Source organism: Neolamprologus brichardi, chromosome 1 (genome assembly GCF_056152115.1).
Source record: "Neolamprologus brichardi isolate AB-2024 chromosome 1, ASM5615211v1, whole genome shotgun sequence".
Lineage (NCBI taxonomy): Eukaryota > Metazoa > Chordata > Actinopteri > Cichliformes > Cichlidae > Neolamprologus > Neolamprologus brichardi.
This window is the reverse complement of record NC_142104.1, coordinates 20,915,840-20,931,276: the sequence shown is the minus strand read 5'-3', so window position 1 is coordinate 20,931,276 and position 15,437 is coordinate 20,915,840. Positions and strand designations below refer to the sequence as shown.

Below are 15,437 nucleotides of genomic sequence, written 5' to 3'. Positions count from 1 at the left end.
CAAAGTCAAAAAAACAGGCTTTTCTACTAGGTAGGTTAGACCTCAAGAATTCTTACCCTGTAAACAAAAACAAAGTTCCAGCACACCTTCATCTCTATTGTATGTATGTTGCCTTTTTAAAAAGACTTGTCTCATATAATAATTCTGAAAACAGGACATGTTCTTTTGAAGCGAAGACACTTCAACTCTTGAGGATGAAAATGCTGCAGTAATACCTTCAGTGATTAGAGCAGGGCGAGGCTTCTGTGGATTTGGAATTAATGTCTCTGCACAGCCCTCCATTACTCATTAAGTAGTTTGATTTTGTTTATCAACTGAAATAATAATAGAAATCAGACCCCAGGTAACGTGTGCCAAGGCTGCTAGTGGAATGGTCTAATGAGAAGGCTTCACATGTGGATGATGAAATATGCATGAGTCATCCCAAGCTTTCTTTTCCAGATTTGAGATCATTAAAGATGTATCGTAGCATATGGAAGGCTTTTTTTGTCTTATTTTTCAAGCCTTGTTTATCAACATATTTTTGTTTGTTTAAATATTCATACTGCTTTTATTTAATTCTTTCACATCTTACATATAAAAGGAAGCAAATGCGCATGCAAACAGAAATCATTATCAGTCTGATGTACAGTTTAATACTGAGAGAAACTCTCTTATGCTGATTGTGAATGCCCTGATTGAGAAACAGCACTTTGCAGAATCGGCACACTCTCTCCCAGCTAATGTGTGCTTGGTTTGTTTGTTTGTGTGCGTGCTTGAAGGAAAGAGGAAGAAAGTGAGAAACAAGGGGAGAAAGAAGTGTAAACCGAAGGGGTTTTTTGTGCATATATATGTAAAATGCAGTTTGGCTTTTATAAAGATTTGCAAGAGTTTGTGTTTCCTCGCTTTTTTTTTTTTTTTTTTTTTTTAAAGTCAGGCTCAAATCTTATATTTATGTTGGCTGTGAGTCTGAAAAATATGTGCACAAGTAGAAAAGCTGGACTTATGGACAGAGAACTGAATTATTCTTGAAATCAAAGGGCTTCTTCTTGTTCTCTCTGTACTGTTTTTGGATAGACCCGATTTAAAGAGAAGGTCCACCTTAAACGCCATATTCAACCCTGTAGACTCTGTTGAACAGAGGGTTTGCATCTCTGCAGTCATCTGAAATAATTGTCATGATGGAGATAGCAGATGAAGGAGAGTTTAAACATGGCTTGTCGCTTAATGTCTCGCCACGCTCTCTCTTCTTGTTCCTGCCCTTGTTTTTTCCGGGGTCCAAGGAAGTCAATGGCTCTGCAGATAAACCCCAACCCTATTATTGTTGGCCAACAGGAGGCGCTGGACCTACAGAGGCGCGAGTCTTCAGGGAATCTCGGGGAAGAAACAACAACGAGCCCCACATTAAAAGGCCAATGAATGCATTCATGGTGTGGGCCAAGGATGAGCGGCGCAAGATCCTCCAGGCTTTCCCCGACATGCACAATTCCAACATAAGCAAGATTCTGGGTAAGACTCTTTAAAAAACATACAACTGTGAGCACTTGACTTCTTTGCTTTATACAAAACTGATAATGATGCACCATTTATAGTTTACTTTTGGTTTAGTTTTACAGTTTTGCTAGAACCACAGCTTGTTTCATAGCTTTTGACATGCTCAAGAGCACTGCAGTCAATCTGAGTTTTTCAATTACTAATGGTGTTTCTCCAACACTGACTTACCAGGCTTTTTTTCAGTTTTGCTCATTCTCATGGGTTTATTGCACTCGGAAAAGCATATATCTTAGAAAGTGTCTGGCGTCTAAAAAAGACGCACGTTATCTCGTAGACCACTGTGCATCAGTTCGCCTCAGCATACAGATGGATTTATAGCCCATCACTAGCATAAGTGTTTGTCATGAAAAATGACAGAGACTAAATGGGTCTTGTCCCCTCAACACTGGAGTCCATACATCAGAGCTGTTAAAAGTGCTGTCATCCATGCCAGTGTAGGGCACTTCACCGAGCTGCAGTATTTACTACTCCAGCTTGTTGTTCCTTACTGTTTGACAGTAAGGAAAAAGCCTGCCTCTGGTTTCAGATAATGTGCACATGCAGAGCTATCAAGAGATTGTTGTGCCGCAGACAGTAAATCTATGCATGCGATTTTTCTAGAAAACGTCCACCCTTATTAGGGGTAACTCTGTATTAAATTAAATCTTGATGCAATGTAGTAAAAAGTAAAGGACTATGAATTTCACATCGCATTATCGGTTATTTTATATAAGTGCAGGTCACCACCTCTCTGCTTATTTTGTTCAATTAGTGGTTATGTATGAGCAATGGATTCCTGCAGTTTCCTACTATCACAAACTGTTTTTCTGGTTACTGAAAATCTGAATGTACTGTGCTGTGTAGGTTCCCGGTGGAAGTCCATGTCTAACCAGGACAAACAGCCCTACTATGAAGAGCAGGCTCGTCTAAGTAAGCTTCATCTAGAGAAGTACCCAAACTACAAGTACAAACCACGGCCTAAGAGGACCTGCATTATTGACGGAAAAAAACTCCGCATCGGAGAGTACAAACAGATGATGCGTTCACGGCGACAAGAGATGAGGCAGTTCTTTACTGTGGGGTAAGTACACAGTTGTGATTAGCCCAGCCTTGCCATACGTAATACACAAGAAAATGCAGAAAACATATGCATGCAATGCAAAGCAGTGTTTGCAAAAGTGAACGCTGAGTTAACCACTGTTGCTAACTCAGCAGCTTAATTCAGAGGGTTACTAATAATTTAAGACAATAGTAATCCCCTGATGGAGCACCAAATACAGACATTATTACAAATATAAGCTCTACGTGTATATTTACGTAAGCGTGGACAGCAGCAGTCTAAGGCTTAACACTTTAATTTACTGTTTGTGGTTATCAGGAGAGTCCTTCTCCAGGTGTTCCCATGTCAGTCATAAGATTCAGTGGCTGGAGTATCAATTATCCAGCGCAAAGGCAGCAAAGAGCAGCAGGAGCAACGTATTGGTTTTATGTCACCAATAAACTGGGTAGTGTTTCTGAGCGGCTCAAAACGGGAGTTGTCAGGAGTACCTCTCTTTTTCCCAAATCATTTTCACAGAGCTGCTGGCTTACAGCAGACTGCTGTGGGAAACCCGTAATCCAGCCATCTCAGTTTAAGTGCTGTAAAAAAAAAAATCACGCACTTTAGAGACATGTAGCCACCAACCTAAGCAGCAATCGCACTATGAGCGGACTGAGCGCTTTTTCCGTGTGCTCTTTTTCCGATTATGCTGATCAATTTTTAATCAAGTGCGTCGTGAAAACTGATTGCATTTAATATAAATGTATGTGTTTCTTTTACATATAGGCAGCCACCGCAGATTCCCATCACCACAAGCGCCAGCATGGTCTACCCTGGGGCCATCACCATGGCGACCACCACACCCTCACCTCAGATGACATCGGAGTGCTCAAGTGCCTCAGCGAGTCCTGAGCCATCCATTCCCGTCATTCAGAGCACCTACAACATGAAGCTAGAGCCCACTGGCATGGTGAACAACAGCGAGCGGGTCAATGGCGAGGATGAAATGGACATGTACGAAGATTTTGAGGACGAGCCCAAATCAGACTATAGCAGTGAAAATGACACACAAGAGCCAGTCAGTGCCAACTGAGACCTTTTAACCGAAGAGGCCAGTGCAGAAACAGTACTCATACAGGAGGACGCCCAGAGGGCTGGTCTGATCTGAGGGAGGGAAAGAACAAAAGAAAACAAAAACTACACCACAAAGGTTTGAACATGTTTAAAAAAATAATGATGTATCATATCGAAGCCAGCATGCAGCTGTGGCTTCATCTGAATCAAAAGCTATTTGGTCTTAAGTGTTTCTTTAAGTGTGTGAAGCAGTTTGGTTGTGGTAATTTATATATATATATATATATATATATACATATATATATATTTTTTATCTCATTGTTTATTTTTTGTTAAGATCATGGACATATAGACAATTAGGTTATTGCCTAAAACAAAAGACAACTTGAAATTACAACCTTTGATATGAACCTTGGTAATTCTTACTGTCATTTACCTTCTTTTCCTCTTCAATTAGATGATTTTGCTACATTACCTAACTGTTCAAGATGGGAATAATATTCTCACTCAGGTATAGCGTGCCAGCCAACAGCTTGTGAATGTTTTTAATCAAGAGATAAATATGAACAAAATATCTCAAAATGATAAGGAGTGATTCCAACGTAGTACAGAGGCTAATTACACATTATTATTACTATCAGTAATATTATTATTATTGTGTTTTTCTTTTTGTTATTACAAAACAACCTAATTTAGTGCGCAAGTGCCAAACATTTCAAGTTGTTTCAAGTCTTTGAGTCTTAGACAATCTCTTCATCTCTTAATGCAGCTTCATCATCCAGTCTTTCTTTAATTTACCCAAACAGAATAAACAAATTAAACTCAGGAACTTGGAAGCAGCAAGCTCTGCAGGAGGTTACAATATGTTACATCTGTGGATGGTAGCTTGTGATGCTAGCTGTTCTTTGGGGAGGCCAATGCAGTGATCATCAATGAAGCCAGCCCTTTCATTTCCTCATCCCTGTCCACACAGAGCACCGTGGCATCCTTCACTTATTTCCAGCTCTGCAGTCCACTCTGACTCACCAAGATCTTAATCAGAGTGATTGTAATCAGGCCAGAATGCTAAAGGGCCAAAGGCCTCCAATCTGTGGGATTGGAACAGTAGCGAAAGGCAGCTTTGGTGGCATTACAATCTTAAATTGATGTTGTACAATGTGTAGCTACAGTGCGCTCTGTTAAACACTTTAGCCCCATTTGGATGGCAAGTTTAAAGTCTTAGGTCTTAAAACGTAATTTTTTTTTCTGATCTTAATTCTTTTTAGACATTGTAAATCTTAAACTGACACTAAGAAGTCTTAAAGGAGAGCACGGTCATCGGGTTGATGCAATGAGTTGATTACTGAAGTAGTCTTGAAAAGAAATGACAGTTTGCAAGGACATATAGAAAAGACTCATATACAAAGCATAAAATACACATTTTTTTAATTAGTGCACTTAGAAACCTTCTATCACCTATGAGGCTTTTGAAACATTTACAATAATCTGATCAGCTTTATACTGCTTTCATTGTTTGCACTTCAAAAAATACAGACTAAATGCAAGAATCAGAAAAGACGCAACTCAGTCTTAATGTAAGCTTCAAACCTGACAAGTCCTGACCTTCCAGCGACGGCAGATAGATAAAGCGCATCTAGCGGTCAAGGCCTTGATGTTGAGACTCAGATCCTCTTTACAGGGCAGAAGGTCTAAGTGGCTCTCCTCCCTGCCATGCCCTGCTCTGACCCCAGCCTGTGGCAACCTCAGCACCCAGGGGGCGCCATCTGGCTCAGAGAAGGAGAAAACACCAGGGAAGGATGGGAAACAATAAAAATGGTGTGTGTGTTGCTCATTGTGCTTTCCATCAAAGTGCTGGAAATAAGGACTCAACAGGGCTCCCACCCTGGCCCAATCACCAGGCACTGGCGAGCAGATGGAACAAGTACATCAAGCTGTGGGGGATTATTAAAATGACTGACGACTGGGTATCATCTGAAATACAGCATTATTAATGCATGAGTCCAGCTATTCCCCTCCCATGCCCTTGAACCTGTCCATTTCAGAGAGCGTGCAGAGCTTTTTTGGAGGACATGAACATCTCGTCACTAGCTTTAACAGGTCAAGACGCTCACTGCTGGTCACTGCATTTTTCTCCTAGCTCAAATTGGTACAGACGGTTCTTTAATGCTCTCTTATCTTCTGTACTCTTATTGTTATTACCCATTAGATGCTGGCTTACATCATTTAAACTTTTGGACATATTTATATTAAGTCATGTTTTCCCCTTTTTATTACCTCATAGATAATTCAGATTTTATTATTTTCCATTGCATCTTTTCTATATTGTTCTCATTTTGAGGAACACGTCATGAAGATGCTCTCCTACAACAAACCCAAGTGGATTTCCCTCCAAGTCAACCTGTTTGGTATTTCTAAGCTGTTTGCTCCTGTTTGCTGGCGGTTAGATGTATTTGTATGCGATTGTAAATATTTTCATGACTATGCCACACTACTTTAGTGGGCTGGTAGTTAAAAAGGACTCTTCATGGAACTGAAACTTGACTGAGCTTAAATAGCAAAAAAAAAAAAAAAAAAGACAAAAAAAAGACAAAAAAAAGAACAAAAAAAAAGAAAGAAAATAATGACAACAAGAACTCACAAAGAGACAATGTTTCATAAGTGTTATAAGCACTGGATATAAATTGTATTTTTATCTATTCTGATTAATGTGAAGCTGTTTTAAGGAAAAACAACACGAATGAACAAAATTCCCCAGTTGGACTCACGTGGGTTTGCTCTCACAGTTACCAGATTTGAGTCTTTTTTTTTGTCTGCTTGTTTTGTTTATTTATGCAAAGACACATGTGATGAATGGACACTTTGTTTAATCTTCAGGGCTGCCTAGAGGAGAGACTCAGCACAAGAAAAGTGAGCAGGAAATTCAACAGCAGGCTCAGTGAGCCATGAAAAACCAGACTTCAGTGCATTGTATATTGCACGACATATTTATTGTTTGCCACTGCTGGCTCTAAAATTTTGAGTTAAAGACATCATGGACAATCAGATGAATAAAAAAAAAAAAGGAACAAACAATTTAATGAATTGGAGCTAAACATAGTTTTCAGTTAATTCTCCATCTCATTAAGATTTAATTGTAAATACAACATAGGAAATATATTTTTGTTCATTAGTGAAGTATAAGTTATGTATTTGGCTGTTCTATTTTTTTTGTAGTATGTGGTTTCATGTTTTTAAAACCTGACAAGTCACTGTACCTCATGTAGATGCTTATTTTTTTTCCTGCTTATTAGAAGACAGCAGCACTGGTCCTGAGACAAAAAGACGCACCTCACTCGCTTATGTTTTCATGATGCTCCCCAGACAATTTGAATAATCAACGAAAGCTAAACTTGGTAACAAGTATGGTACTTATTCAGACAACAAGCACTTAAAAGAATTATTAAATCGTGTGTTTCCAATCATCATAGAACTTAAACGGTATGCTGTATAATGCTCACTTGTGCTTTGTGTTTAGAATAGCACTCATAGTATGTGGCACTTTTTTTTAATGAGTGCAAAATATCATCTGAAAAAAAAAGTCTGCATGCATTTGGCTTGCATTGACATTAATGTAACAAATGTTTTTATGAATGACTGCTTCAAACACAAATGATTTTTTTTAATTGTTTTAAATGTGGGAGCGTGCAAGTATTTATTTCAATTTATTTCAATGTGGCAAAATTCACAGATTGTGCATTTTTCTCAGTTAATTCTCTACTTGCCATCTTTTTGTATGTTGCCAATTTTTAATGAACATGTCCATGACTATCCAGCCATCCCGAAAACGTAGCCCTCACAATTTGTTTCTTTTCTTCCAATTGCTAGACTCACAAATGGTTTCAACATTACTTACTGTAATTTGATTCATTTTTTTTTTCCGTCTGAAATTTGTGATGTGTATATGGTGGGAATGTTCTCTGTGTTAATTTAATCAGCACAATTCACTGACATGCTGGACTGACATGGTAGCTGCTGTTCAGAAGTGTAAAATTTTTTTGTTCAGGATGACATTTATAGCCGTCTTTGGTACTTTGCTTTTTAGCGTTGTTTCTCAAGCAACACTGTGTGGGGCTCTTCTATCACTGGAGCCACTGTTTTGAAATTGCTGGCAGCCTGATACAATTTTCCGCCTAGAAATCTCTTATTTCCCCCCCTCCTCTGGCAGGTACCTAGGCCCATGGAAAGTATTGTTTTGGCTGTTATTAGAGAAATGAATTAAATAGTGTCTGTTGCTGCTTTAAAAAAGTTTATGTCGGAATATGTAAATAGTTTATCATAATATCTTGTACAGTCCAATGTAAAGTTTTTAATTCAACTTAAAAAAAAAATGTTGCCATCACGTTTGTGTTCACATTGTTCTTTATACAGTACAAAAGGTCAATTATTTGCTAGGGATATTATTGCTAAAAAGAAAAAAAAATTAAAATGTTACTTAGTTGTTTTTTTATTTTATATTTGTTTTGTTTTGCTTGGCTTCAAAGTGTACATCAGCAAGTCTTTGGTTTCCATGTGCAGTATTGACGTGAGGTAAACTTAAGGTGAATAATTTTACATTGGTGTGTGTGTGGAAAGCAATTTCTTTGGCTTTGGTAGTATTAATACACTATATCAAGTAAAAACAAACCGATGATGGACACACTGGGTGCATCTAGGCACCTTAAGAATGTGTATACTGTATATGATTAAATTGTCCCCACAGGATCAATTCAGACATATTGTAACACCATATTTCTGTAATATCTCTGTCCATTGTAACAATGCAGCAGTGGGCTCAATAACTGCCTGTTTTAGCTCATTTACCTCAAGAAGTTCCTCCTTTTCTGTAAAAGAGACAGAAATTGTGTTACAAAAAGCTCACATCACTCCATCTTTTGTACTGCTGTTGACACTTACAAATTAAAGAGACATTTTGTTTTAAGATTTGTGTAATCATTTGTATTGTTGAGGCGTTTGTTACATTCTTTAAGTCTGCAATGTAAGAAAACCGAGGGCTGGGGAACAGTTAGCTGATGTTGTTTTACACCGTTGGCATCATTGTGCTCCACAATGACCGCAGTATATGAATCTCTTTTTTTGGGGGGGTGGAATCGCTGTCTTCAATTGATAAGTCACTGTTTTGATGCTCAAGTAATAAAACTGAAGACAATTATGGACATGAAATCAAACCAGCCTTGCTGTTTTGATGATACTTCTTCATTTATAACATTTTAAGGAAGTTTTGAGAGAGAATTCAACATTTCTGGTCTCTCCCTGATGGAAACAGATGGATGGATGGATAGATGTAATCATTTTATAATAACATTGTATACAACTGCACTGGATTAAGGATGTTGCCAGAGCTGCTACTTACAGTACCTTTGGATACTCCAAAGTACTCATTTTTTTCAGTAGCATGTAGGATTATTAAAAAAATTGATACTTGGATGGAAACCTCCATCTTTACACACACTGCTGGACACAGAAAACCACGTGAACAGTAGCACAAAAAATCTTTGTGAAGCATCTTAAAGACATCCTGGTCTTTATAAAGAATTTCATGCACTCCCTATAGCCCCTGTTTTGACACTGACGTATTAAAGCATTATCATAAACATTAATCTGGCCAGTTAACGGTTAGCAATTATTAATATTACCCATCTGTTACGTTATTATTAAGGAAATGGGTAGCAGCTAATAATTACATGATAACATTAACGTAAGAGCTAGTCTGCAGCCATTATTCGTCCTGTGCCTCTGTAACAATATTAATTTAACCTGTCAATTTAACAGGATAACACAACCACTTGTGAATAAAAGTAGTTATGGTTCTCTTAAAAGTCCCATATTAAAGCTTAGAAAGGTACAACAAGGTAGAAACATTTCAACCGAACTTACCAACTCGTTTTGATCAGCAACAAAAATATGTGAATAGAAACATGACTGAAGACGATCGGTATGTGGACCTCTTTCATGGCAAAACCATGGCATATGTGTTTTTGGACCCCATCAATCCTTTTACCAATGGTCTCTGCATTCAAGTCTATCAACCTTGTTTACCTCAGTACCAGCATTTTCTGAACCAGGATTTGACTGACATTACAATTTTCCTTACTATTTCAACCTTAGAAGGGGGTGTGCCAAGAAGCCCAGTCTCTGTAATAGCACCCTGAGTTTGGGGGCTTTAAAGAAGAAGAAAAAGAAGACCGTATATAATCTTACTGGCATTATAAATTAAGACAATTCGAATATTCAAGAACAGAAGGCTACCGTTAGCACCTCTAATGTTAGCAACACTCCAGTTTATCAGCCTTAATTTAAATTTTCATTTGTTTGAGTAGCAAATTAAGTTGTTATAAAGACATCAAAACCTCTTCTTTTGTACACCCTTGCTGGATGGAATACTGGATGGCTTGTGCAGCCATAGCAGACACTGATACATCAGTGGGTTAAATGGACATGAAGTGCAGGTGGCTGTGGCAGACTGGCAGTTTTACTTGTTAAACCTCTTAAGGCACAAATTTCAGGGGGCAAAAAGAGCAAACAGTGGTGAGCTCGCCTTTATCAGCCAATCAAAAACCAAAACTATCCCTACGCAGTGACTTTTTTTTTTAACTAATCACAGTCAAAATCACAGCCTGTTTCTTCAGGAGAGACAGACCTTTGCTGGTGTATGTTGAAGGATAAACAGCAACACAGCTAACTGGTATCAGTTTAATAGAAAGAGAAATAAATGGTATAATGGATAAGATACAACATACAGTTTGTTAGGTTCATCTCGAAAGAAGGATTTGTGCCTGGTTTGGTTTTAAGAACAATCTGTGAAAGCACACATTCAAAGGTTCCTTGACCTCATGAAAGGCATTCAGAGGGCTCGGAGCGTGAATGTGTGCGTGTGCGTGTGCCTATTGAGACAGGTGTTTGTGTGTGTGCCAGAGCCAGAGGTCATCGTGAGACTTGTAAGCCCAGGCTATGCCCATCACTCTTCACTGGATCTCTGCCATCTAATGCTCATTATCATCATAATAATCATGAGTTCTACACCCTGCTTCCTTCATCATGCACGGGGTAAAACACTGCAAATAAATTTGAAGTCAGTGTTATTACAAATCAGCATACACTTACTGTTCTAGCTCAGTGCTAGCCTATTCATCTACAGAAAAGGAAATCAGTTCAACAAAATATAACTGCCTGGACCTAAAGTCTTTTTTAACCATTCGGGAAAATTTGTTGTCCTAATCATTCACTTCATCTTTTACCACTCCTTCCCAAGAGCAAAGGAAAACTACAGTTAACGGCTGTGTCTGTAATAGATGCCTGTGTAAGCGCTCTCTAGCAGTAAATGGAAAAACTAGACATATACTTTGCACAGTAAATCTTAATAATTTCCCCAGCCTGCATGAAATCTAATAGCACAGACAAAGCTCTTTGCTTCGGGTATTTGTCTTTACATTACTGTTCATGTCGCGTGTGTTACGGTTTAACAGGAGTTAAATTTTTAGTTGTAACTGTAACACTCCGTTTTTATTTTTAAATCCTATGTGAATGAATTTCATCTACAAATAATTAAATAAGAGGTTTGAGGACTAACTGGCGGGCTGGTTGGCTGAGGTAAGTAAAACTGCTGTTTGTAAGTGGCCTTTCTGAATGAACTGTCACTGTGGTACAAAGATGTGTATGTGTGAACAGCGCACAATAATTAATACAGCAATTCTGTCGTGTAGCGGCGGGGCTGCTATTTCACAACTCTGATGACTAAACACCGGCGGGAAGGAAAGCAGTGAGGGGCGCTTGGAACAATATTTTACTCATTTGGATCTGCTCAATGCTACAGCCGCTGCACCCAGTGAATCTGTCAGACAGCACCATTTCCCCAAGAACAGCTGCTATTTATCTGATTTTCTCATTAGATTTGACTCATGACTTCTTTGTACTGGCTTTGGCAGACGTACTACATGCCTAGGTATGGCTCTTTTAGTGAAGGCTGAACTCCCTGATGTTACTGTATGTAAAAATATGTAACACAAAGCTTCTCGTTTCCTGGTATTCAACCTTCGGTTTAAGTTATCGTTATTCTTATTTGTTTCTGTGGTTCTCAGACAGATGTTTAGCTTTTTTTTTTTTTTTTGCTTCTTATTTCAATCCAATTCAAGTGCAGGTGAAAAAAAGAGGGGGAAAAAAGAAGCTGATATTGATCTCAAGAGTCATCAAACATGCATATGAGAACAGTATGTAAGAACAGTCCACACCCTTAGCAATGTTTTAATCCTTGGAGGTGAAGGACTTAGGAAATCTTGCTAATTTCACAGATGGTTTAAAATAGATTAGTGTAGAGTAGCAGCTCGCAGAGAAGGGCTGACCCACCAGGCTCCCTGTGCAGCTGCCAAAACCCTGCGCCTGATGCTCAGAAGTGCCTTCCAAAAGTCCTACAAGGTTAAACTCAAACTTAAGTATCTTGAAAATTTGCGAACATGGTTATAAGCTTTTCTGCACCTTCGACAAACTTCATCCTCCTTTTGTTCACATTCTAAAAAAAAGATTAGGTCAAAGTCTATTTCTTAGAAATATTTCTGACTTGACAGCGAACACCTCTTTCAATTTTGGTGTATGGTAGAGGTAACGTACATGTCAAAGCCACATTTAGTGGCTGTTTAGTTAACTGTTGTTGTTTTGGTTGTGTATGTGTTTGTCTGTATATCACCTTGGGAAGTTCAGCTTTTCCTTTTTACTTCCTGTTGCTGAGTAAAACAATGCACAAGGCTTTCACTCTGAATCAAATTTGTCCTTTTTGGCCACAGAGATGAATCTCACTTCTAACAGTGCTTTGGGTTCTTTCTCTTTAGATATTTTGTACAATGCATCCAACAGCCATTACAATGAAATAAAGGAGTGACTCAGTGCATGGTATTTTGAACAGGCCAAGCCTGCTGCTATAGTTGGTCTGTTTCCGAGTAGGCCTGACACAACTCTGGCCTAGCTGAAAAGGCCCAGCTTGGAGTTAATGTGAAAAGACAATTGCATAGGATGAAAAACTCGACATGGTTTTGTTGGACTTGTCATTCTTTGGTGCATAGCTGTGAGGAAAGCCTAGGAACCATCTCAATGTTATTTGTGCTTTTTGACCCATATTTGGGACAGCTTTCACAAAGCCCTTGTGAGAATGTTGAAACAATGGAGAGGCCCTTTCAAATGAAGGACAGGCCACAATTCCGGCCAAGCCATCTTGGACCTGCTTCATTGAAAGAGTTTGTGTCCAAAAGGCTGACATCATAGCAAAGCTAATGGCTGATTTAGCCATGCTGAAAAAGGGAAATGATAATGAGCTAATGATTTTAAGACATTATTAATGTTAATTTAATTATGAATTATTATTATTATTCTGCATTCAAAGATACCTAAAGAACAAGGCATCGTGTCACAGACTCAAATTAAATGTAATACATAAACCCCCCAAAGATAAAATTCCCAAATATTAGATTTATTTTAAAAAAAATTAAGTTATTTATTATTTTGCCACGAGTGATGTCACATAGACACATATTCTTCTCAAACAGAGATGATACTGAAAATATATTTCTGTCTCTGTAAATCAGATTTTCTGAGCACAGTTGTTAGGAACACTGGGTTGCTAAATGAACTTTTGAAAATCCACATGGGACAATATTTCAGAAAATGTAATTTTGCATATGTTTCACATCATTGCATCTCCTCAGTGCATTTGTCTCCCAAAGCATTTGACTGCACGTCTGTAGGGAAGAATGAATGCATAATGTTTTTTTAAAAGCATCTCTGCTCCCTCAGCTTTTTTGAAAAATTTAACAAAATAAAGGTTTCTTTCTTGGAATACGCATTGCTAAGCTATCACTGAGCTCTCTCATGCATATGTGAATTACACACCTTTATGAATATGGAAATGTTGCGAGAATGCCTCATTAATTAGTAATTCATGCATTTTTCACAAGCCCAATACGTTCCCAATGTAGTCTGATGGTTTATCAGCCAGAAGTTTAAAAAAGGGGGATTCATCATCACGTTTTCAGATGTTTTCAGTTACATCTGTAATTTGTGTAATTCAGTGAATATGATTGGTGTATCTTTCTTTATGGTTGTATCGCTGCAGCTGTCTCGTGATCTATAGGTTTCTGTTTAGAATGTGCAAGCGCACTTTTAATGTTAACAAGCATACTTCTCAATTTAAATAGAAATTAAAACGCGAGCATGGCTGTTTTACTCAATATGTTTCTTTTGATTTAATAGCTACGTATGTAGTTTCATGTTAAGAGTGACATGCAGAAAACATGAGATACCAAAAGAGAAATCTCATGTAATACATGTGCAGGAATGTGAAGTTAGAATGCCCAAGTGCTACAAATTCAACGACCTTCACAGAAATATTTCAACCAGATTTTGCAATCTCTCTCTTCAATGAAAAACATATTTTTTGTTATTTTTCTATTTAAGGTGAGGACAGAAAACCGAATACTTACTGCAGGATTTAAATATCTTACACTGTGCATATAAATTGCCCATAATTGTGTGTGTGTGTGCTTGATGTAAAAAAAATGCACAAAAATCAATTCCAGAGTAATATTAAAATATTGTCTATGAAGTTGTTATATCTTGTGTACAGCAGTACTGTCCTGATGTTTGAACAAGCCATGTTAAATCATTACCACCATCACAAAAATACCCGCAGAGACAAAGTGCAAACACAGTATATCAGTGAGCAGGACAGACAAAAGTCTTACACCATGAATTTAACATGAAAGCATAGAAGCAGAAGCTCTTGGTGATGTTGCCTTTTCTGCTGGGGATTAAAGTCTGCTACCTTACGGATGCAGACACTTTGTGCTGGACTCCCTATTGGCACCAGATTTATTTATGTAAATAGACGGGGTTCCCTTTGTTGTAAACATGAGTGTAGGCTAAAGAAACGGTACCAAGAGACTTTCAAGCAGTTAGTGTATGACGGCGGGTCAGGGAGTTATAAGACACACAAAAAATCTGTCATCATAAAAATGTATACCACTTTAAAATTCAAAAGTGTAACATTAAATCAGCCATCAAGATTATGCTAAATGAAACAGTTGAATAATGGGTTGTGTTGGGTGGAGGGTGGATTTAATGTCTTTGCTCTCTGAGCGACAGTAATGTTAAAATGTCTCGAGCCAACCTCTCATTTCTTAATATTTTGCTTTCAAGGATCCAGACTTTGTTACAATTTTTAAAGTGGTCTTGAGGAATAGTTCTTCAGGTTTTTTGTTGTTGTTGTTTTGCTGCTTAACACTGATCTATGAGATTATTCAAGGCCAAAAATTACACCTAACTAAAGAGATGAACCAGTGTTTTGTCTACACATAACTGTAAACTTAGTAAATGACAAATTTAAATTGTATCTTGAGATACTTTGTTAATAGCTTTACTATACTATACTTTGTTTTTGCACCAACATGGTGGTTCTCAGTGAGCTAGTAGCCCAGCAATTGATATAGTTCAGCATGGTTTGTAGTGTATCATTAAAAAAAAAACTGGACAAACACCAGACGGAAGAAAAAGCAGCAAGCCTAAAAACTATCTATTGTTAATGAACAGTATCTTAAAGTCATGGCCTTAAGAAATAGGAAAAAAAATCCAGTGAAGACCTGACACAGGACCCGAGGGGTACATCTGAAACTTCAGTGGATTCATCTACCGTTTCCTGAAGCCTCATCAGGAATGGTCCCAATGGAAACATGGCTATCAAGCAGCCGTTCTTAAGGAAGGGAAACAGGCAGAAAAGACTGAGGTATGCCAAGTC

General features: G+C 38.0%; 1 protein-coding gene across 5 annotated transcripts in view; it reads left to right on the top strand.

The window, feature by feature from the left end:
* The window catches only part of sox6 (SRY-box transcription factor 6), a 128,829-nt gene extending 120,264 nt beyond the window's left edge, over positions 1-8,565 (top strand). For all 5 annotated transcript variants that reach the window (XM_006780199.3, XM_006780201.3, XM_035907299.2 and 2 more), the window contains 3 exons: positions 1,315-1,488; positions 2,377-2,593; positions 3,338-8,565. In XM_006780199.3, coding sequence (XP_006780262.1) covers positions 1,315-1,488; positions 2,377-2,593; positions 3,338-3,644 — 698 coding nt within the window. In that variant the 3' untranslated portion in view covers positions 3,645-8,565. The remainder of the gene's footprint in view (positions 1-1,314; positions 1,489-2,376; positions 2,594-3,337) is intronic.
* The last annotated feature ends 6,872 nt before the right edge of the window (positions 8,566-15,437 follow it).